The 24,727-nt window shown below is 40.6% G+C and overlaps 1 protein-coding gene across 6 annotated transcripts in view; it reads left to right on the top strand.

The window, feature by feature from the left end:
* The window catches only part of LOC119901140 (gamma-aminobutyric acid receptor subunit gamma-3), an 86,634-nt gene extending 62,391 nt beyond the window's left edge, over positions 1-24,243 (top strand). For 5 of the 6 annotated variants that reach the window (XM_038716641.1, XM_038716643.1, XM_038716646.1 and 2 more), the window contains 6 exons: positions 3,458-3,678; positions 9,134-9,216; positions 13,997-14,134; positions 15,816-15,968; positions 20,406-20,605; positions 23,878-24,243. In XM_038716641.1, the coding sequence (XP_038572569.1) occupies positions 3,458-3,678; positions 9,134-9,216; positions 13,997-14,134; positions 15,816-15,968; positions 20,406-20,605; positions 23,878-24,156 (1,074 nt within the window). In that variant the 3' untranslated portion in view covers positions 24,157-24,243. Of the gene's footprint in view, positions 1-3,457; positions 3,679-9,133; positions 9,217-13,996; positions 14,135-15,815; positions 15,969-17,228; positions 17,501-20,405; positions 20,606-23,877 lie in introns of those variants that run through there. The other variant, XM_038716645.1, reaches the window with a different exon arrangement.
* Positions 24,244-24,727: the final 484 nt, after the last annotated feature.

The following is a 24,727-nucleotide window of genomic DNA, read 5'->3' as shown; positions in this document are numbered from 1 at the left end:
CTCTCACCCTCCATCTGGAACTCGCTAGTTCCAGATGTGATTGCTTCAGCTCATATTAGTTCTGTTTATTTGATTTGCAGCCCTTTTCCTCCACTGGTCATTAAATCCTGGATAATGTTCAGTTTTTTTTTCAAATCCCCTGAGCTCCATACAATTAAAGGTCATGATCACCCAGTGATTCGCTTGATTATAGACTTCATTCTAATTGGTGAGCTATTCAAACTGGTGCAGAGACTGGGTAAAAGGTCAAATGCATCTCAGGCGGTGGCAGCAGTATGAAAAGGTGTGGGTTGCCAGAGGAGGGCAGTCTATTATTAATTTCATTATACTGTACATCTTTATCTGTATTGTTGCTAAAGGAGACCCAAGAACTCAACTGCTGCTGAATAGATGTTTGGCTTTGTCTGAGCTTGAACAGCAGGATCACTGCAGTGAGATTACAAAGGGGGGAGTACTCACACTTATTTGCGTACTTTAAAAAAAAATTTCATAACATGGGCATTGTTTACATCGTCACCTATTTTTACAAGCTGGAGAAACTGAGGATTCAATTGCAGACACTGAGACAGGAGTAAAAGGAAAGTCACAGTGGATTTATTAACAGTTGTGTTGAGTGAGTTCCTACTAGCAGTGAGTCTCTCTGTGCAGGCAGGAGGTGGAAAAACACAGTGTACGCTGATTAAGGCAGACAGACGGAATACTGCTTTCTCCAGGACCAAGACCTGAGGCACACGCAAGAACCAACACAGGAATCAGGAACAGAGCAAACAATCGTGTAGAGCTGGTGTTGAAGTACTGCAGGTTTTGATTGTGGAATGGCTCTCAGATGTGCACAGGAGCCACGGGTGACTAAATGAGTGCGGCTTCAGGAGGAGAGCCAGGAGCGCCATGCCCAAATACACACACCCACACACAGAGAAGATAGAAACACTAGGAATGGGAAAACAGAGGAAATACTAGGGCTGTGAGGATAGTACAACCGGATCATGACACCCATGTATAGTAAGTAGCTGTAAGTAGCCACATATCATCTTATACACGATTAATGGAGCAATTGTTTCCCTCATTAAATTGCATCTTGTTTCCAATTAATGTTAGGCAGCAGTGATGTGGCTGTTTTAATCACAACTCCAGTACATTTAGAAACAAATTAAAGAGCTGCAGATGGTTTACAGAGTTTCTTACTGTTGTGTGTGTGTGTATGTCCAATTATATTTTTGTAGTTTTACCAACCACAAGGCACACACTGCCTTCCTATGTCACCGATGATTACCCTTGAGCTGACTGCACCATTTCAAACCATGTGTCTGCGTCAAGTTTTTTATATTTGTACTTGTTTTCAGATTTTGACGAAAGACACAAATAAATAAATACCCAGATTCATTGATAGGATTCATCGGAGCAGCCCAGCATGTTAGTTTAATGTTGATGTGACGTTTTACTGCTTGAATGAATGAGAGACTAGTTTACTTTACTTATTAGTTTACTTTATATGGACAACAACAGGTTAAATGGGATCTTATAACCTTTATCTGAAATCTTTGCATAGTCAGTAGTCTTGCAAGGGCACGATTTAACACATGCCAGATTACATTACGGGATATATAGCATGTATTTAAAGGAATAGTTTAATGTTTGGGGTAATGAGCCCATCTTTGTTCTTGCCAAGAGTTATTTGAAAAGAATGATACCACTCTTATGACTGTATACTTAATATGAAGCTGCTGCTAGCAGCCAGTTACCTTAGCTTGGCATAAAGACTGGAAGAGGTAAATATCTAACCTAAAGCTGTCCAAAGGTTTAAAAATCGTCCTAGCAGCACTTCAGCTCACTAATTTACATACCAAAATCAGAAATGCTTTGTTGTCCATCAGAAGATTGATGTAAATTAAAATGGTCTTTATGCTAAGACACGTAAATTAGCTGATGGCTGTAGCTCCATATTTACTGTACGGACAAGAGAGTGGTGTCAGTCTTTTCATCAAAATCTCAGCAAGAAAGTGAATTAGTGTATTTTCCAAAATGTCGAACTGCTCATTACATACATTGGCCATGTATTAATTCTCCGTCCCTTTTGACTCTGCTGCTCCTGTCAGTCACCTGTCCTTGCTTCTCCATACACACCATCCCTCATTACCTTGTTAGGCCCCTGTGTATTTACTATTTGTATCAGCCACATTCTCATTTACCAGATCATCAGTGTCGTTCTACTGATACGGTGGTCCACTCATGCCCATGTACCTCTAAACCTGTAAAGAAGGGCCTTTAATTCAGCTTGCTCTGCCGCAAGTGTCTGCATTTGGGTCTCCTTTTCCATGTTTCCTCATACAGAGTCACTACAACGTGTCGGTAAAGAGGCTTGTAAAACCCTAAAGGTTTCAAACACACGTATCTGCTGTGTTTACTTTTCTGGCCAGAGGGTTCTGCTAAGGAACAGGATGTTTTAGTGAGCAACATGTATGCTATTAACCTCTCTGGAGGGTCTCTGCACCACAGACCATATGAGAACAGTGCTGTTTTATTTCTGTAATTTCTTTAGCTAGTGTCATGGATCTAGGGATGCCTAGCTCTGTTGGTCGGTCAGTCCACCACTTTGGTCCAGACAAAAATATATAAACAGCAATTGGATTGATTGACCCGACAGACATTCATGGTCCCCAGAGGATGAAACCTGATTCCTTGACTCTTCATCTAGTGCCACCAGCAGTTTTCTCTTGTCCAGTAAAAATATCTCATATCTACTTGATTGGTACCAAACTCTGTGGAGACATACAGTAGTTGTACCGTACACTAAAGACTTTGGTGATGATCCTCTAATTTTTCCTCTAGTGCTGCCATGAGGTTTTGTGTGAAACGTCTACTATTTAATGTATATACATGAGATTTGGTACACTTTCCATCTAGCGCCATCATCAGGTCAAAATTTCATTGTGTCCATTACTTTGGTTTATGACCAAACTAATGACATTCCCATCAGCCTCTGCTGTAGTTTGTGTTTAGTGCTAATTAGCAAATGGTAGCATGCTAACAAGGTAAACTAAGATCATCAAAAAATGAGTTTCTGTGGAATTTAAAACCACAGGCTCACCCTCAGATGCACTGCAGCCATGGAGAGTTTGCTGTCAGCACAATGGTGAGTAAAGCAAATCACTGAGAGGTGCCAGGTGAAGTCTGTGCTCGACATACGGGCCAGTGAACAAGTAAAATGATAAATGCTCCCGCTGGTGAAAGTGATGAAGGATAGATGGTGTACAGAGATGTGTTGCTGAAACCTATAATCCGTCTATTCAGTGTCATTTAAAAAGAAAATCGATACTCTTGAGCAGCAGGTGAAGTTGCTCCTTTTTTTTCTTTTTCACTTAGGACACAGAACTGCATCTGTGATGTTTTTTAAATGGAATGGCATCAGATGATGCTGCATATCTTACCTACATGTCTTTTGATTGTCTCTTTTTAGGAATACCAAATCGACATCATCTTTGCCCAGACGTGGACGGACAGCCGTCTCAGTTACAACAGCACAATGAAAAAATTGACTTTGAACAGCAATATGGTTGGACTTATTTGGCTACCAGATACCATCTTCAGAAACTCCAAGAATGCAGATTCCCACTGGATTACAATGCCTAACCAGCTGCTCAGAATATGGAACGATGGGAAAATACTTTACACCTTAAGGTAAAAATCGTTTTTTGGCCACTTTATCCCTGATATAGTAAAACCAAAGCTATCCTTTTAGAGTGGAGGACTTCTGTTACCTACTTCTGTTCCTCAGTGAAGAAATACAATACAAATGCAAAATGTATGTTCTGCACACCCAAGCAAATCTTAAGTGAATATATTCTAATTGTGTTTATCATTAACGACAGCTATAAATAAATGATCAATCACAACTTATAACAATGAGTTTGCATGTCTAACATCAAATTGCATATGTTGGAATGCACAGAAAAGTGACAGCAGGACACCAGATTACTTTATGACTGGACATGGGACAACTCCATTATTTCGGGAGAATAGTCTGGGTACGTTTTTGAATATTCCAAACTAGTACCCACATAAACTGTAGGAGGTTGGTAAGGCATGGATATACCTTATACTTTTTTGGTTTTCCTACATGCGCCTCATTGAGTGCAGAAGCTCTGAGGTTGACATTTCTTTAGCCACACTACCGACATACTGTAGCTCTATGGATGACAATGTTGCTTGGTGGTCAGTCCATCACTTTGGTCCAGACTGAGATATCTCAACAACTATTGGAAGGATTGGATGAGTTAAATTGAGAGCTTTTACTTAAGGCCCATGCTTTTGAATGTTCATTCAAAAGAGTCTGTGGCTTGCTTGACACACCTCTGAAATGGATGTCAGGAAATGTGAGATTGAATTGCCCTGAATGAGAAGCGCAGGAATGTCCTCTGTCTGGGAAAATGAAAATAATGGTCCTTAAGGTGATGGATGTAGACCAGTCGCCGGGACGTACATACTCCAGCACAAGCTTTATTGTGCGCATGTGAAATAGTCTCTTCATAATTAGATTGTTGAAGAGGCAGAGAAAAGATATTCACACACTGTGGGGATTGGACACACAACTCTATGATTAAAAGACCTACTGACTGAGTTATCCAACAATTAGTCTTAAATTATCAATTGACTATGTTCTGGCCCCTCAAAATGACTTACTTACCAGCCCCTGCAGTTCTTAGTTGTGTTTTTGAGTGAAATATCTCATTTAATTTGGTACAGAAATGTGTGTTCCCCTCGGGATAAATTGTTTTAAATTTCATTTAGCACCATCATCGGGTCAAAATTGTGTTCAAAACTACACACTACATCTAAGTCAGATGGTCACTGGACTGATTCTGATATATTAACAGAATCCTCTCGTTGTGCAGACCATGGCTTTCCTTTGAAAGAAAATAGCATATTTCTTTTCAATTTGCATTGGTTGCTATTTGTTTTGTGGCAGTGAAACTGAGTTTGGCTTTCACTCATTTCACTGTCATTTATTTAGGAAACAATGATTTTTGAGATACATCGGGACAGAGTAGAAATGGGTGGATACAACTGCCCTGTTGGGTTTTACGCACAGGGCTTCCTTTTATATGTAGACTTGATTCAACAAGGGGATGCTCCCATGTTATTGCCACGGTACTCCTTTACGTTGTAAGGATTATGTTCAGAAATGCTTTAGGAGTGAACATATTGTATTGGGTGTCTGAGCTATTGGAGAAGGCAAATCATAGAAAAGCAAGTGGTTTGGTTGGCTTTAATAGGCAACAATAGTATGCTGGGCAGCAAGCAAGTATGATATATTAAAGTGAGCTTATTGATACCTTCATGTAGATTAAAAACAGAAATAGCTAAATTAGAGATAATGAACATGCAAAACAAAGTGCACTAGAAATAACCATGTTGCACAGCAGCTATTTTTAACTGAAGCACAGCAGATGCAACACTTATTATCCCAAAAAGAGACTTGAGAGTTTGCTTTGACTTGCATAGAATGACTTGTGAAGTAACTTGTACTTTGAGTAGTTATTTGACCAAGTACTTTTACTTGAGTAGGTTTGACATATTACTTTTACTTTTTCAGATTTTCTGTACCTTACTGGTTAGTGAAAACATCCCATCTCTCTCGATTTTGGTGATTTTGTCCCATTTCCATTCTACTCCAGGGCACACAAAGAAATTTAGGAGCACAGTGAAAAAGCTTCCTGTAATACAGAGTTTATTAACAAACCATTTATTACTTACATATTTATTTGGACACACCATGGACCTTAAAATATTTTTTAAGTTTTTTTTTCATTTGACAACAGTGTGTTTTTTTATTTATTTTACCACTTATCAGTCATCACAGTAATAACACACAACACAGAAAACTCTGCTGTGATTGATGCATTACAGCTTGTGGCATGTGGGACTAGTTTTTGAACCAGGGACAGATACTCCACCACTACACTGTCCACAACCTAGAGGAGGAACTAGTGAAAATTTGTATAATATTATAACATTAAATAAAAAGTGTAATGTTACTTTAATAGTATAATGTATACTGAATGTACAGTGCGAGTGAAATGTTCTCACTGGTTGGTGTTTTTTCTTGAAAAATTACTGAAACAATTGATATATAAAACTTTGCTATACAGATTATGTAGGATGTTAAGTAACCTATGAAAGCTGTATTGACATTTCTTAACATGGTTCCTATAATTGCTTTGCTAAAACTCCATGTTATCTGTGCCATGTGACCATTTAAACTCCCCCCTTGGGAATTCATGAGGTTTATCTCATCAACCAATCAGTTCATATTGAATCAGACTTTAGCAGTCTTATTCATTAAGAAATCTATACAAAACATTCCCCAAAAAAGCAGCGCAAAAGCAATTAGCCCCTGTCATTACCAAATGTAAGTGCAATTTGCTTGGTTGAGCTTTAAGACCAATTTATTAAGGCAGCCACCCTCATGCCCTAAAGCACTCCTTGTAATTGGAGCACTCAACATAAACTGCTCCTTCAGAAATAAGCATCTCCAGACTGTCCTCAATATTTTTGTCACTGGCCTTGGTGTTTTGAGCCATCTCCAGAGTTGTAATTGATAATGTTTAAGGACTTTTCTGTGTTTTAGTAGAAGCCATTGAACACGGGGAAGATACATTTAGCTCTAGCATTATAAAACTTTTTCTTGCCTTGGCTTTTTCAATTCATGTCAGTGTATAAAACATTGTGTTGGACCCGAGGAACAATTCACAAAAGTCACAAACAAAGCCCAGCTAGATTCTCCCTCATACATTTCTATTGAAATTGAGAATTCAGGGAAACTTAGAGGAGTAATATCCGTTGATGGCACGAGAGAAAGACAATGAAATGTCATTCGGTATTAATTGTGCATTGGCTTGGCTGCAGTAAACAGAGATGACATTTTGTGATATCTGTGCCTCTCCCACATGCATGATATTGTCCCAATTCCATGCTTTAATGAGGTTTAAAGATCACAACAGAATTACATTACAAAGATTTTTTTCCTCTACTTGCGACTGCTGTCCTAAATCTGTACTCTTTAACATTACATATATAGCTCACAAATGTACTTGTCCTTTTTCTCTCATTTTGATCTTTATCTTGCACTCTGTAAGTGAGGGGACAAAACCATTTTGGACAAATGCAACACATCTTTTAACCACCAGAAACCTGCTTTTAACATACTTTATTAAATGTTACCTCCGGTTGTTTTCTCAAACTCAGGTGTTTTGTACTTTACTGTAAATTCAGGCTGATGTGTGAAACCAGTCAGCCTATTTCATCATGTCAGAAGAGGTCAGACACTCTTAATGCTTCATGTAGTCTCCTTTCCCACTGAGATAACAAATGTTACTTTCTTTAACTGGTTTTTAATTGAGGGTCAACAACAACATCATTACATCCACAGGCGTGTCTAGTCTTAAGGGACTGCTGGTGTTCAGCTACACCACAGACAGATTTCCAAAGAATCTGCACATGCTAATTGCAGTGGGCTGTTTTCTAAGTGTTGGTTTGTTGGTACATCTTCATCGTGGGAGTACACATGGTAACAGAGCAGTGGGAAAAATCAAGATATACAATGTCCCATTGTCTCCCCACACCAATGTTTCTCAATCCTAGTCCATAGAGGGACTCAGCTGGTCACTCATCACTCTGTCTGTTATGAGTTTTGTGAATTAAAGGCCACTGAAGGCTGAATAATGTCATAAAAGTCCACCTTTCATTTTTCAATTAAGATTATTGCTCCCATGAATATCTAAGGTTACAGTGATGCATGTTAACAAGATACAATAATGAATAATTATAAAACATATATACTATATAAACTACTCACAGTATGTAATTGTAATTTTTATTGTATTATTTTAGGATATTAATAAAACAGTATACTGGGGCTGCAAGTAACAAGTATTTTCCTGATTGACTGATTAATGTTTGGTCTCTACAGTAGAGTGTCAAACACAGTCCAAGTTAACATCATCAGATGTGTTGTTTTATGTGACCAACAGTCCAAAACTCAAACATATTCAGATTAAAGTGTTATAAAACAGAGAAAAGCAACATAATCTCATATTGGAGAAGCTGGAACCAAAGAATAATTGGAGTTTTTGCAGATCAGAGGTATCCAGGCTTCTTCTTTTAAACAAGCTCTGTTCACATTCATTGTTTCTGCTCAAAACATATTGTGTGGGTCCTCGAGGTCTGACACAAGTAAATGCATTTCCTCCCTATGAAACCTTTTTGTTGTTGTTCATAATCCTGCCTTGTTTACATCCGCGTTTACAAGCTTGCAGTCATCTTCTCTAGATTTGTCTTGCGCATTGCATTACTGCCATTTGTCGATCGGTAGGATAAAGGAAACAACTGGCAGGAAGGTGTGTGTGAGCATGTGTTTCCTCCATACAACGTACAAAGAAAACGTGGACCCACTCATCAAAACATACCTCCTAATTCTGCCAGTGGTCACAAACTCTACAGGGTCCCTTTAACTTTCTGTTGATCAACTAATCAATTAATGGACTAATCAATATACAGTGTACTGTGCACCACACTGAGCTAAAGTCTCATTGTGTGTTTTGAAGAATCAGGTGCAAACTGGGTAAAAGGTCATATTGTTGACTTTGACATTTTGTCAGGGTCTGAAAAACTTAGACACAACTTTTAAAAGACTGTTATCAACGTGTTTTTGCACTTGTTTGATGACAAATGGCCTTGAGGGAAATTCAAGAAGCAATTTATATTAAAACAAGCTGTAAAGGGCAGATTCTTCCTCAACCTCTGCCCCTGTAGGACCTGATTTAGAAATGCCTCACGATCTCCATTCATAGCTGTCTCCCACTAACTGATTGTGGTCCTTGAATATCTACACTGTAGTTTGAAAATTGCTGGCCCACTCGAGGCTGAGAGTTAGTTTTTTTTTATCACAGTTAACGTCCACTAATGCATTCATACCCACATCCTTGTCCCATTTTTTTAATAGATAATATTCAACAAATTACTTTCATAGATGTGATACTTTGAAAGGCTGACTGTGATTTCACATTAAATCCTTCACTGCTATACTAAGAGAGGAGATATTTATCACAAGTTGATTCTATCGTTTTCTTTTCAGACTGACAATAAATGCAGAATGCCAGCTGCAGTTGCACAACTTTCCAATGGACGAACACTCCTGTCCACTCATCTTCTCCAGCTGTAAGTGCACCTTGTTCAATGTAGTGTTGCTATATAGGACCACTCAATTATTTGCACTTATCACCATATATACTGTGTATATACATATATGTGTGTGTGTGTGTGTGCTATATATGTCAGAGGTCACACACCTCTGGAGCAACTAGGGGTTAAGTGTCTTGCTCAGGGACACGTTGGTGAATGTGTCACAGTGTGGAATTGAACCCGGGTCTCTCACACCAAAGGAATGTGTTTTATCCACTGTACTATCGCCACCCCAAAGTGATCAATACAGTGCTGTGAAAAAGTAAATGCCCCCTTCCTAATTTTAGTTTTCTGCATATTTGTAATACTGAACTGTTTCTGATCATCAAACTATTTTTTGCCCGAGTAAAAACAAGATGCAGTTTTTAAAAGATGATTGCATTTATTAAGGGTAAAAAGCTATCCAAACCTACGTGGCTGAGTGTGAAAAAAGTAATTGCCCTCTAAACCTAATGATAGGCAGCAACAACTGCAATCAAGCTTTGCGATAACTGTCAATGAGTCTTTTCCAGCGCAGTGGAGGAATTTTTGGCCCACTCATCTTTGCAGAATTGTTTTAATTCAGCAACACTGGAGGATGTTCGAGCATGAACAGCCTGTTTAAGGTCTTGCCACAGCATCTCAATCGGATTTAAGTCCGGACTTTGACTAGACCACTCCAGAGCCTTCATTTGGCTATCGCAATATCACTATTCCTGGGAAGGTTCACCACTGTTCTGAGTTTTGTCCATTTGTGGATAGTGGCTCTCACCGTGGTTTGCTGGAGTCCCAAAGCCTTACAAATGGCTTTGTAACCCTTTCCAGACAGATAGATGTCAGTGACTTTGTTTCTCATCTATTCTTGAATTTCTATAGATCGCGAGTGATGTGGTGCTTTTTGAGATCTTTTAGCCTACTTCACTTTGTGAGACAGGTTATATTTAAGTGATTTCTTAATTCAGAGTGTGGCTAGGGAAATTGAACTCAGCTTTCCAAAAAATGTGGTTAATCACAGTTAATTCATGATTTACCAAGGTGTGCAATTACTTTTTTACATAGGACCAGGTAGGTTTGGATAGCTTTTGTCCCTTTAATACACAATCATCTTTTAAGAACTGCATCTTGTATTTACTCGGGTTATGTTTGTCTAATACTGAAAATAGTTCTGAAACATTTCAGTGTGACAAAAATGGAGAAATGTTGGTTCATTTTTGAAGTGGCCACTCATAATATGACTTTAGAAGCAAAAGGTTATAAACACATTGATATATATATATTTTTTTTAATCTGTAAAAGCAGTGGAGGACAAAGATGGCCACTCAAGGACAATTTAAAAACATTCCAGCAGGGAAAAGAAGTGATAAATGTGCTATCCTTTATTTCACACTTGCACTACACAGTATATACTCAAAAGAGTTGTCTCTTGTCCATTTGGTCCATTCTGGTATGCATTTGTTTGCAGCGTGCTAAATATTATTCACTTACTGGTATCATGGATTGGATTACTGAACCTGACCTACAGGTTACAGGCCAGGGGCCCCTGGACCTCTGGATAATGTGACTATTAACATTTCTTGTTGGAAGGTCAAATCACTACAAAGTGATGCAAAACAACCACCTTTCAGTCCGAGGGACTTCCTCTTAAATGTAGACTTCTTTAAAACAGTTCCCCAGTCTACCATTAACTGAACTGCATTTGAGCACGTGCAGTGCACTGAAGTATTAAACTGCATAATCACTAGCAGATTGCCTCCACATTATAAAGAAAAAAAGTATAAGTACATAATACTATAAAATAAGTTTCCTCAAATGTATCGCAAATATTGTATAATATACAGTAATTTTGTCCAAGTAAGTTCAACTAAAGGGCTCTACAGGGTGAGGTTTGCTTATCTACTATACAGAAACTTCACTGTAAAATTAACATTGAGGTGTTTATTCTGTTTGCATGTGACATGTACAGGGTAGTCAGTTGCATAGGTTGTCAGTCTAGCAGGGCATCCAGTAAACCTGATGATGCTCTGAGGAACTGAGCAGTGTGTTGAAAATTAAGCATGTTGTTATGTCCTCTGCTGTGGACCTATAGTGGCCTCACAGAGATCTATTATCAAGATCATAGAGTGATTTAATGTGAGAAGACCTTGCACCTTGTGCAGCCTATTAGAGCTTAAAGCTCACTGCACTGCCATGTCTGTTGAGCCAGTCTGCTGTGACCCATCAAACCCATTTCCTTACCTAAGGAAATCATCAGACATTACACTGGTTTCCATGACGACGTCTCTATTTTCTGATTAAGTTGGATTTTCTTATCTTTAAAGCCATCATGTCTCGGGGGATTAGAATAATCAGCTGAGTACAATGCAAATATGAAGCAGAGTTGAATAGACAGACAAGAGTATAGACTCTGTAGATAACAAGCATACTACATGTGGTAAAGTTTGCCAGCTTGCTGAGATAGAAACAATATGTACAGTCTTAAATAATGACCTGGGGAAAATGAATGCATGTTTATGTTTTTATCAACTCTGTTTTCTGTTTTCAAGATTGCTCATTTAGAGAAATTTCCTCAAAGAATAAAGCTGCAACAATTCATCAAATCGCTCTGTGTAATGGAAATAGGGTTGTTTTAGCATCTTTAAGCACGTTGTTTTGGTTTTACTGTTTCACTCTCACTGCTCTTAATAACCTTGTTTCCAGCCACAACAGGCAGCTGTTTTTAGCAAAATGCTCCGGTCAACAGACTGTATGTTACTTGTCCAGCACCGCAGAGAGACATAGCAGAAGCTAGCTGGTGAGCTAAGTAAAGCAAGTAGCAACTTAAGAGCCAGAGTTTTTTCGTTCAGGAAATGGCGGAGACTCAAAACAGACCTAAAAGCAGAATGATGAATTTACGTTCTCGGGTAGTCAGAAAGACAAATTCAAATAGTTGCTAACACTGCACTGTGTCTGGACAGTGTAAATAGGCAGTTGTTTGCTTACAAATTCAACATAACAAATGTATAAGTTGTCTCTGCGCTAAAAGTTGCAAAAAGATAAAGCAATTAATATAGGTTTACAGTAGTTGTTTAGACTTTTAAGGACTTTGCTTAAGGTCAAGTTGTACCCAGTTGAAAGGTGCGATCCTTTTGAACATATTTTTGGCCCATCATTTTCACAAACACTGCTTTGCAGCAGCTGTGATTTGGTGAGGTCTCTGCATTAATGAACAGAAATATATATCTGGACACAGATCTTCATTACATTACAATTTTTGAGTGTAATTCTCAGTAACATAAGGCTCCTGACATGTTTTGGGATGATCTCACCTTGTAATTTACAGGTTATTACTGAGTGCTGTCCAATCTCCTCCAGTTGAAAATTAAATAGTTTTATTGTATGATCATGATAATCCTTTTTTTTTATCAGATTTAATAATAATAATTTTTAGATCAAATGACCTCTAATGGGTTGTTAAATCTACAACAATGCTCATATTTTATAAGCTCTTAATACGTTTTTATCTAAAATCTCTGTTATAAAGTAATCAGTAACTATTGCCATCAGATAAATGCAATAAAAAGTGTCTTTAAATGGAATTACTCAGGTAAAGTAGAAGTATCTCAGATTTGTACAGTAAATGTAAATGTACTTAGTTACATTCCGCCGCTGCTAACAGTAATCCACAGCTGAATGGAGTACAGTCAGGCATGTGCTTTTATGTTCTGTACATAAAAGCACTTAAAATAATAAAAATAATTTCCTACTGTAATTCACAGATACAGTAGATGCATTTCAATAGGAATTGATTAAATCCTTGCATGTATATGCATTTTTATACTGTAAAATAGGACATTACTTCTTTTTTTTTCAAAATTCTATGAAAACCCATTCATAGGTAAAGTAATCATATGGCAATTTCTGTCTTATCCAATCAGTTAAATACCTGGTAAATCAAATAACTTTGCTCTAAAATCATGTATGGGATAACCACTTACCTACTTTTATTTTGAAAGGAACCAAGTCTTCCTGTTAGGCTAATGTGTATTAAGTCTTTCGAATATTGTTAATTCATAAATGCGTCACAAATTGTGCTTTGAGACTATTACTAATGTTTTATGCAAATGTATAGAATATTGCTAATCCAGTGTTGCCATTCATAAACGTTTTCTTGGTTGAAGAGCTATTGTCAACAGCAAACTGTATTCTGAACATTTTGTGTAGTGATTGTTGAATCTTTAATGGCATCATTAATAGCAAATGAGAGAAAACTGTGGAAAATGTTAATGGAATTCATTCATCAAGCATGTTTGAAAACAATTAGTAGTTTGGGAAACATCTTCCCTCACAGTTAATGTTTTTGTTAATTGAAAGCCTATTACATCAAATTGCTATCAGGCAAGATCATAATTTTGTTAGCTTTCCTACTTAAAATGATTATGTGTCTGTTTAAGACAAGAAAGATCCAGGCTAGTGCAACACCAAAGCAGAAATGCAATCATTAACCCATCATTAACCTCACATGATCGATTTGTAAAAGCACTCCCAGGCTCCGCGCACATCATATGAAGGTCAGGCCCAACATCAAGATGGATTCAGTACATTATTGAACCAAAGCTTTCATTTAATCTACTTTCCTTCTGCCTCTGTCTTCATTCTAGACTGTCTTTTCATTAGCCAGCCTCCAGCACAAGACAAATGTTGCTCTGGGTGGCCCTAGGTCTGTCTGCACAGGAAATCCATCATTAGGATGTGCCATGTAGCGCCAAGGGTCACACACACATGCTCTGTGTAATTGCAGATGGATACCCACGAGATGAGATGATTTACAAGTGGAGGAAGAACTCAGTGGAGGCGGCTGACCAAAAGTCCTGGCGTCTCTACCAGTTTGATTTTATGGGCCTGAGAAACACTACAGACATAATAAAGACTACAGCAGGTAGGATCCGTCTGTTGGACTGTTTCTTCCTCAAGCTGAACATTTTGAAACGTGTTGCCGGCACTCTCATTGGACAGGTGTTGATATTTAGTGTCCGTAGACAGATAGACACTCACTTTGTAGAAGTAGTGGCAGAAATCAATGGGGTTGTCACATCAACTGTACATTGTTGTTAGTTTTCTAAATTTTGAAATTAAAGTCCAGCCAAACTGGTTTGAGGAAGAAGAAACTTAAGATTGCTCGATGAATATCACACAATCTGAAACAAGAAATATGGCATGAAATAAGCCAGTGTCCATGGTGTTCCCTGCCTAAGCACTGGTAGCAGAATTTTATTTGTAAATGAAAAAAGAAACCTCTGCCTTTCTGTCAAGCCCCTGTTGAGACCACCAAGTCAGTTCCATTAGTCAGACCACTTGCTGTCCTATTATGGCTTAGGTGTAACGTCACCTCCTTGTTTACACTGAGCTTGCAAAAAATAGAAAGTGCAAGTCACAAAAACACTCATCTATCTCTCCCCTTCTCCATCTGCCGGTGCCATCCACTGCAAGGAGTCTTTTATTTTTAAAACCACTTGAATTTGAGTTTTGCAGGCGCCACACTGAGCAAGATGCCTTATTATTTACTGCATCATCATGCTCCGTTTCAGAGAGTTGCTAATCCTCTTCCACACGAATAAAACATTAGATCTGTGTTCTGTGACATAACCCTTAAGATTTCAGTCCTGGTTGATATTGGTGACACCGGTGCTTACTGTGTAAAATATCAAATTTCCATCTCATGTGGGTGAGAGCAGGTTCACTTTAGTACTATAGTAAACTCTCCTTGAGCAGTCAGAACTCACGACAGAAAATCAACCAATTACATTTTGTTTTTAATTTTAAAAAAGCCAGTCAATAATAATTGCAATCACGATTTGATTTCCTGCTGTGCACGGTGCAAGTCGTTTTCCACACAACAGCAAGACACAGTTAAGTTGGTTACCTTGCTGAGGACTTGGAGGTGTGCAGCCTGTCTCCTGCAGCTCTTCATTTAACAGCTCACTGTGGCTGCTTCTGACTGTTCATTAACATTTAAAACTCTTCCACTGTCAAAACATGCAGGAAAATGACCGTCATTGTGCTTTGTAGATGAATTTTTGATTAACGGTTAAGGTCAACAGCGCTAACTTTGGTGGTACATTGCATTTCCTGTGACTGCTATTATAAATAATAAAATCCACGTAAACATAACTGTCAGTGTGTAAGAAGACTTCTCTGCAGACTGATGCATTTCACTGGCTACCACAGTTTATGTCATACAGGTTTGTAACGCAGTTCAAGTTTACTACCTGTAAACAAAACTGATATCAGCTGAGTAGAGAAATCAGTTATAAGACACTAACTTAAGTGGAAGCTGTACGTGATCTGCATAGAGCTCACTCTGCTCTTATAATTTTAGAAATTTTATACATCATTTGCATATATTATTCCTCATGAATCTTAACCTTTAGAGCAAGCCACTAAGTTCCACAGTTAACAATATGCAGTAATGTACTTTAACCCCATCAGCTCCATTCAGATTCCAAGTGTTATTTTACACATAGATCTCTGCACTTGTATTCTCATAACATACAGGACCTCCAAAGATCTCATTTGGCTCTGTAAAGTTTCCCATCGTGTCATGTTGTTTTCATACACAGGTGACTATGTGGTGATGACGGTGTACTTTGACCTCAGTAGAAGAATGGGCTACTTCACCATCCAGACTTATATTCCCTGCATCCTCACCGTGGTCCTCTCGTGGGTGTCCTTCTGGATCAAAAAAGATGCCACGCCAGCCAGAACGGCTTTAGGTACTGTTGTCTTACAGCATTTCAACAGGTCTGTCCATACCACGACACTGAAATGCTTTAAAGGGTAACTTCAGTATTTTTCAACTTGAACTTGCTTTATTGTCCCATGTTTCTGTGTCTTTTTGACTAATTGGGACAACATTTTTTTGAAATTGGTTTAGGATTGAGCGGGTGCGCTGCAGTTAGCAGCAGCAGGGCAGTACTACAACATAATCCTTGTGGGCAATTGCATTGTACGTCCGCTACAGAGCTTGTTTTCGCCACTGACAGGCTCACATTTTGTCAAGGGAGTCTGGCGGCTTTGATGAAAGAAATATTGGTGATTAAACAAAAAGGATCTTACTCTTTAAAAAAAGATCTGTCTCTGTAGGGATCTTTTCCATAATGTTATCAGACACTTATTAATAACAATCTGAAACAGTCAGTGGCAAAAACAAGCACTTTAGTGGATGTACTTTGGATTACGTTGCAGCCCTGTCTTGCTGCTGTCGACTGCAGAGCTTTCACTCAATACTGGACCAATTTAAAACATTTTTGTCCCAATTAATCACAAAAATATGCGAACATAGGGTCCAGGTTGAAAAATACCCTTTAAGCTACAGCTGTAGAGATAATTGGAAAGACTGATGCAGACATTATCTCAAGGTCCAACTTTCAAGGTTTCCGTTTGCACATTTTAATCATGTTTTGCTTTGAATAGGCTCTGTCTTTATGTGCTGTTAGTTATTAGGGTTGGCAACCGAAATCCTGTTCCAATTAAGAACTGAATCCAAAATTCCAAGAACGGCGTACTAGTTAAAAATATTCGGTTCCTACACGTGATAACTCATTACTGTTGCAAAAAAAGGCTAAGTATATGCAAGGACGTGGCTGTCTGCCAGGAACTGTCTACGTCATGCTGTAAATGGTGCATGAGTCTGTGGGGGCTCTCTCTAAAGGGCCCCCTTTCATTTCTGGCACTTGAAGCCAAAAAAGTTTCTCTTCTGATCATAAAATTACCCAGATCTTCCTCATATTGGTGAGACCCATAGAGCAAGTTTCCTTTAACCCCACCTTGACTACAGTTAATGCTAAAATATGTGGCTTCACTTTATTAAAGAAAATGACATAGCAAAGTGCAATGCATGTGGAATGTGGATTAATTAGCTGTATGTTGCACATCATTTGACCAAACATGTAAGGCAGCACAGCGTCGATCTGAAAGAATGTTCAGTGTTTATTCAGTGTTTTTATGTTGTGCGATGTCTTGCGGTCTCCTAGCCCGTGTGTGTCATCAGCCACCTCTAGCACCTCCAGTAGAGCCAGGGATGCCAAGCCACGGCACACCTTTATCTTTGGCAATAAAGGGAAAGATGACCAAAGAGAAAACTGAGGAGCGTTAAATGCCACAGCATCCACCAGAAAATGCGTGTTACATACGTTATTGTATAAATCTATGGAATGTTCTGTTAAAAAGACTTTGAATTCACTTATTTTAATGAAACAATAAAAGTAAATGCTTGAAAGAATAAAGATATTTTTGTTTTCTAAATGTGAACTCGTTTTTTTATTGTCTTATTGGAATTGAAACTGTTAATCAATAAGAAGCGGAATGATTAAGCAGAATCGAAATCGATTAAATTCAAACACCCAACCCTGTTAGCTACACTGCATGGATATGTGTTTGTCGCTTAACTTGAGTCACTCCATCTGCTTTTTCTGTTTTGTTATGCTTTTTCCCTCTTTTGTACATGCTCTCTATTTGTTGTTGTGCAGTCCTGTGGAACATATGGGAGGTAATTGATTTCATCCTTTTTCTTTTTCTTTGTTTACATTTGATCCATTGTTCACATGTGTGAGTGAGTGAGGTTAAGAAATTGATAAAATGTTTTCAGAACTTTCAGACTGACATTACATAAATATAAGGCAGTAACTTTAAGTCCAATCCAGCTCTTAATGCAAACATCTAATGTCTCAGGGTCAGTGTCTCACACTGCCCTGCAGATGTATCATCTGTACACTGTACATACCCAACTGATGAAAGGTACAAAGGTGGAAAATAAATAATGAGTGCTATGAATCAGTCATTTATGCTGTGAAGCAACCAGACCAATTACATGCATGTCCGGAGAAAGAATGGAGATGATGAATGGATCTTCAATGTAGGCTGATTGTAGAAGTACAGGGGCAAGCCAAGCCAGTGTTGGAGTAAAGAGGATTGGGATGAGTCAGCCTAGGGCAGCAAATCTTTCAGCTCAGGTTTAAGCCTTAATAACACATAGGACTAACTTAGTTCAGTAGCAAGTTATCACACACTTTATGCACCTAATTTCTTAGGAAAGCTGTCACATACACTGCATCCTTGATACATTCTTGTGTTTGACACATTATCAACAGAGCCTCACAAGTTCCTCCACATTAAGCTGTCAGCGAAGATAAATGCTTTTGAGAGTTTTCCTCTCTCCAAACCTGCACTTGATTCTATTGTTTAGAGCAAAAACACTCTTGAATCTGTGCCACAGCATCAGCAGAAGGCAGGTAAGTGTAATCACTGTGGCAAACAGAGGCTAACAGAAAAGTGCGAGATGTCCGTCTGAAATAGATGGGGCCAGCTTGTTACCATGGGAACCCCAGTGAAATCGTCACAGAAGGTTTTTTTTTCTTATAGGCATCTATATAATGCCCATGGATGAGGAGATGGGAAAGAGGAAAGAATGAAATCATACAGGAATGCTTAAGTAAAAGAGTTTTTTTTTTCATGTCTATCAATCTGACATAAACATCTGCTGTTAGTCAAGATGAAAATGTTAGCCTCTGACATAGCAGCTAAGTGACACTGTTAAAAGATAGAAAATTACTAAAAGACAGATTCTACGAGATCGTACATGCAGTGAATCTATGACATCTTAAAGCTGCACTAATCAATATTCTTATAGTAACAATGGATCAAATGACTGTGTGTAATGTGAAAGAAGTTGCCTGTAGTGATAAACCTGTAGGTTTTTTGGCTGCAGCTTTACTGTCTCGATTCAGTCTCACTGCTTTCATCGGTGTCTCAGATGCAGCAGAAGACTGTTTTCTACGATAAAGCTCTTAAAAAGCCACTGTATGCGACGTGCTCTGCCCCAAACAAGAGACAAACAATGTTAGCAACCAGCTGGTAAACACAGTGGAGCTAAAGAGCCAGACATTTCCCTCTGGACTTTGTGGAGACCAAAATCAGAGCTAAAAAGAAAACGAATACATTTGTCAGGGGGCTAGAGAAGCATCTTCAAATGAATGACAGTGTTGCCCCATGTATCAACAGATGTTGATAATATGTCAGTGTTATGTTGACAGCTTTTTTGCACTGCCCTCAATTGTCCAACACTGGGCTAAGGTGTTCTTGCAGATGAAAACTTTTTCCATGTAAAGGCTCTTCAAGTACTCTTGGGCAGAGCATGGAGAAAATGTATATTAATTGTTAATATAATACTCACATGCCCAGATTGATTAAGATATTGATTACTGTGATCAATCTTCCTGTTCATACTGGCCACAAAGTGATCCCTTTCCAGTCTGACTCCAATGAAAAAGGTATAGACAAGCACAATGCAAAAATCCATCCATTTCAAGCTAACATGAGGCTTCAGCAGTCAGCCACATCAAGTTGGTAAACTCCAGAAACTGTGAAATGTGTCCCTATTGTTATGAATAGGCAGATTTTAAACTGTATGTCCAATAAGATGTGATGGTTAGGTAGTTTTTTGTCAGCTTGAGCGGCAAGGGAGCACAGCTCATATTTGTGTACCTGACCCATCAATTTCATCTCATGTAGTATGTGTCAAGTCAAAGTGTCTCTCTCTGTGGATTTTCATTGATTATTCTGTTAAACATTTGACACAATTCCCGTTCGAAGAGCACAGTGAGGTCGGATTCTTTACATTCTGTACTGGCCACATTTGAAGAGCTTTACAAATGAGGAAAATGACAAAACTTTGTGTGCACAAAGGTGTTCTGCAAAAAAACTTCACCAACATAAAACCTTAGAGGAACAGTACAGTATAATTGGTTTCTGCTCCTGAGCTTCAAATTCACTATAGTGAACAGTGTTTTCATGTAGTGTGATTTCTTTTCTCGGAAACCAGTCCAAGGCTAAGGCTAAGTGATCATGAAGGATCTTGAGGCAAACACTGCAAGGATCTGTCAAAGTTTCGACTCAGTCAATTTAGATTTTGCACTCAGACAAAGACGGAATTTGATGTTCTTTGTCCACAGTTTTTGTTTTTGTCATGATCCTGCATTAGCTCGTACTTCAGTAAAATGAACCTCAGGCAGAGGCAAGAGTGCAAATATAACCTTAATTACATTTCAATGTCATAATCAAACTGAAAGTAGATCCAGCACAAACCATGGTGATTTCCATTATTACCTGTTAGCAGTGCCAGAGATGAGTTTGTCCTTTTTTGTGTCCTTCAGGTATAACCACAGTGCTGACTATGACTACTCTCAGTAGTGTCGCCAGGACGTCACTACCCAGAGTGTCTTATGTCACTGCCATGGACCTTTTCGTCACGGTCTGCTTCCTGTTTGTCTTTGCTGCTCTGATGGAGTATGCAACGTTAAATTACTATTCGTACAGCGCTCGAAGACCCAGCTGCACGGAACCTAAAAGATTGGTAAGTTGGTCAGTTTTATTCATATAAAGATATATTAAAATATTCTACCAGCAGAATTCCTTCAATTCTCCTACAAGTGAACTTTTGAGTGAAATAAGTGATAGAAATGTAGATTGAGATGTAGGGTTAGGGTTAGGGCTGTATGTACAGGAGTACTGTCATTTGTTACAAAAGTATCTTTTCTCTCAAGTGCTTTGGTTTTGTTATCACAACATGTTGAGAAAACCTTTCAGGGTTGTGATGATGTGATGCTGCCCTTTATAAGCTCTTCTGATAAGACTGTTACTATTTTAAGGGACACTGCATCAGTGTGAACAAGCTTCCAAGACAGACAGGCCTTTTCTTTGTCAACCACTGAAGGAAGGGAATGCAGACTGTCACCTTATGTTCTCTGAAGGAAACCAATGGTCTTATCTGTAACTTTAGACAGACAAAATGTATAACTGCCCCAGTATTAATGCACTGGAGATGAAAGTTTGCATCTGTGGGTGTTAATGTGAGCTTTTTCCTCCAAATGAGCTTACTCTTATTGTTTTAAAATTGAAAGTATCTCTCTGTCAAACTACACCATATATGATTGCAAACGTTTCAGAGTTGGTGGGCCATTTGCATTAAGCTGAATAAACACCAAGTATCTAAAAATGTTATTTTTGAATAAATTTTGTTTCCCCAACTGCTTGGTGAAGCTTTAGAGAATTCTGAATATGTTCTACTAATGTAAATCTAGGAAGGTCCATCCAAGTGATTATTCAACCACTTTAAAATGCAGTTAAAAATTAAACAAATCAGTTTAAAACAAATAATACTCACCACTACCATTTAGATTTTGTAGCATCACTCAAAGCAAAGTAGAAGTCAATCAGCGCCCTTAGCTGGAGGAACAGCAGATATCTTTATTTTAAATTAAATGTTAATAAAGGTTGTATAATAATAAGTGCTGCCCTCCTCTGCTCTGTCACCTGATATAAAACACAAGTTTTTTCCTCACACATTGACTGTGACTAACTAAGCTGCTTGCCTCTCTCTGCCTGTCCTAACTTGTAAAAACATTAACGTCATCAACTAGCTGAAATTGCGTACTGGCAGATAAACAGGAAAACTTTAGTAAAAAGAATGCATCTTAAAAGACTATCTTTCACTTTGGCTGGTTTGAATTACATTTATATATAAGTTCTGGCAGTCCACGACAAATCTTCCTACATGAGACAGAAAATTGCGAACCATCCTCAACTGTTGTTGAGCCTGTTCCTGGGTGGCGGGGCTTTCTGTTTTGAACAAAACTTCTTTCATTCATCTCAACATGATTGAGACTAGTAGGCCTTACATCCGTTAAGATTAAAAGACTACCCGCCCAACCAGTTTCAGCCTCAGGTGCTCCAGCAGCCTGGCTACCCGCCCAAGCAGCCTCAGGTGCCCCAGCAGCCTAGCTACCCGCCCAAACAGCCTCAGGTGCCGCAGCAGCCTAGCTACCCACCCAAGCAGCCTCAGGTGCCCCAGCAGCCTAGCTACCCGCCCAAGCAGCCTCAGGTGCCCCAGCAGCCTAGCTACCCGCCCAAGCAGCCTCAGGTGCCCCAGCAGCCTAGCTACCCGCCCAAGCAGCCTCAGGTGCCCCAGCAGCCTAGCTACCCGCCCAAGCAGCCTCAGGTGCCCCAGCAGCCTGGCTACCTGCCCAAGCAGCCTCAGGTGCCCCAGCTGCCTAGCTACCCGCCCAAGCAGCCTCAGGTGCCCCAGCTGCCTAGCTACCCGCCCAACCGGCCCCAGTTTCCCCAGCAGTCTGGATACCCGCCCAAGCAGCCTGAGCCGCAGGTGCCCCAGCAGCCTGGCTACCCGCCCAAGCAGCCTCAGGTGCCCCAGCAGCCTAGCTACCCGCCCAACCAGCCTCAGGTGCCCCAGCAGCCTGGCTACTCCGCCCAAGCAGCCTCAGGTGCCCCAGCAGCCTAGCTACCCGCCCAAGCAGCCTCAGGTGCCCCAGCAGCCTAGCTACCCGCCCAAGCAGCCTCAGGTGCCCCAGCTGCCTAGCTACCCGCCCAACCAGTTTCAGCCTCAGGTGCTCCAGCAGCCTAGCTACCCGCCCAAGCAGCCTCAGGTTCCCAGCAGCCTGGCTACCCGCCCAAGCAGCCTCAGGTGCCCCAGCAGCCTAGCTACCCGCTCAAGCAGCCTCAGGTGCCCCAGCTGCCTAGCTACCCGCCCAACCAGTTTCAGCCTCAGGTGCTCCAGCAGCCTAGCTACCCACCCAAGCAGCCTCAGGTGCCCCAGCAGCCTAGCTACCCGCCCAAGCAGCCTCAGGTGCCCCAGCAGCCTAGCTACCCGCCCAAGCAGCCTCAGGTGCCCCAGCAGCCTAGCTACCCGCCCAAGCAGCCTCAGGTGCCCCAGCAGCCTGGCTACCTGCCCAAGCAGCCTCAGGTGCCCCAGCTGCCTAGCTACCCGCCCAAGCAGCCTCAGGTGCCCCAGCTGCCTAGCTACCCGCCCAACCGGCCCCAGTTTCCCCAGCAGTCTGGATACCCGCCCAAGCAGCCTGAGCCGCAGGTGCCCCAGCAGCCTGGCTACCCGCCCAAGCAGCCTCAGGTGCCCCAGCAGCCTAGCTACCCGCCCAACCAGCCTCAGGTGCCCCAGCAGCCTGGCTACTCCGCCCAAGCAGCCTCAGGTGCCCCAGCAGCCTAGCTACCCGCCCAAGCAGCCTCAGGTGCCCCAGCAGCCTAGCTACCCGCCCAAGCAGCCTCAGGTGCCCCAGCTGCCTAGCTACCCGCCCAACCAGTTTCAGCCTCAGGTGCTCCAGCAGCCTAGCTACCCGCCCAAGCAGCCTCAGGTTCCCAGCAGCCTGGCTACCCGCCCAAGCAGCCTCAGGTGCCCCAGCAGCCTAGCTACCCGCTCAAGCAGCCTCAGGTGCCCCAGCTGCCTAGCTACCCGCCCAACCAGTTTCAGCCTCAGGTGCTCCAGCTGCCTAGCTACCCGCCCAACCGGCCCCAGTTTCCCCAGCAGTCTGGATACCCGCCCAAGCAGCCTGAGCCCCAGTTTCCCCAGCAGCCTAGCTTCCCGCCCAAGCAGCCTCAGGTGCCCCAGCAGCCTAGCAACGTGCCTCAGTTATGTGGCTAGGTTAAATAAAACACTTGAACACACTTGCTTTAACAGGTATATGGGGAAACATATCCAAGCTCCCCTAAAAAACCCTGTAAAACAACCAGTTTGTACCAGGTAAAAAAAAGCAGGACTTAAAACCCAAAAATTAGTTTTGCTTCCCTTGTGTGACTGTCTCTTCTTCTTCTTCTTCTCAGAACTACTCCGTCCTGGATGTGAGACCTCCACACACTGTCATCACTTTAAACAACTCCATGTACTGGCAGGACTTTGAGGACGCTTGTGTCTACGAGTGCCTGGACGGAAAAGACTGCCAGAGCTTCTTCTGCTGCTTTGAGGAGTGCAAAGGCGGTGCATGGAGAAAAGGACGTCTCCACATAGATTTACTTGAACTGGACGCATACTCCCGCGTCTTTTTTCCCACCTCCTTCTTGCTGTTCAACATCGTCTACTGGGTAGGCTATCTCTATCTTTAGCACACTGCAGGAGCCTACTTGGTCCCAAAAGAAGAACAGCACAGTTTTACAGAAGAAATTCAAGCTTAATAAAAAGGTAACACCAAATAAACACTTTCCTGTGGTACCTGAAGCAGTTACCTGGAGATAAAAAAGAGAGGACAGTGTGTATCTGCAGGCCTGTGCTGAGCAGAGATTTCTGCCTCTGTGACTTCAGGTGTGAGAATACAACACAATACTGATTCCCTTCATATGCTGTACACAGAGGGTGGAAAGGGTGGACTGTGTGCTGATGCCGATATGAAGACAAAGAAGGAAATGTGCTTTGCACTGCTACCCCAAACTTCACAATCAGGAGGATGACTTGTGTTGTAGGGAATGTTATTATTCAGCCATCAGTCAAATCCAGTTGATGAAAATCCAAGGACATTCAAACCATTAATAGTGCCTTCCTCTGGAGGGGTAGATACTATCTGCTACAATAATCAGGGAATAATTATTTATAAAAAATAAAAAAAATAGAAGAGCCTGGCTTTGACTGATTGTGGCTGTTCTCATTCAGAGCTTTGAGTTACATTTATAAAACAGCCAT

This window comes from Micropterus salmoides, unplaced genomic scaffold, assembly GCF_014851395.1.
Source record: "Micropterus salmoides isolate LMB-PRFRI ecotype aquatic unplaced genomic scaffold, ASM1485139v1 Ms_hic_scaffold_13, whole genome shotgun sequence".
Lineage (NCBI taxonomy): Eukaryota > Metazoa > Chordata > Actinopteri > Centrarchiformes > Centrarchidae > Micropterus > Micropterus salmoides.
The sequence above is the reverse complement of the archived record's forward strand: the minus strand, read 5'-3'. Positions and strand labels throughout refer to the sequence as shown.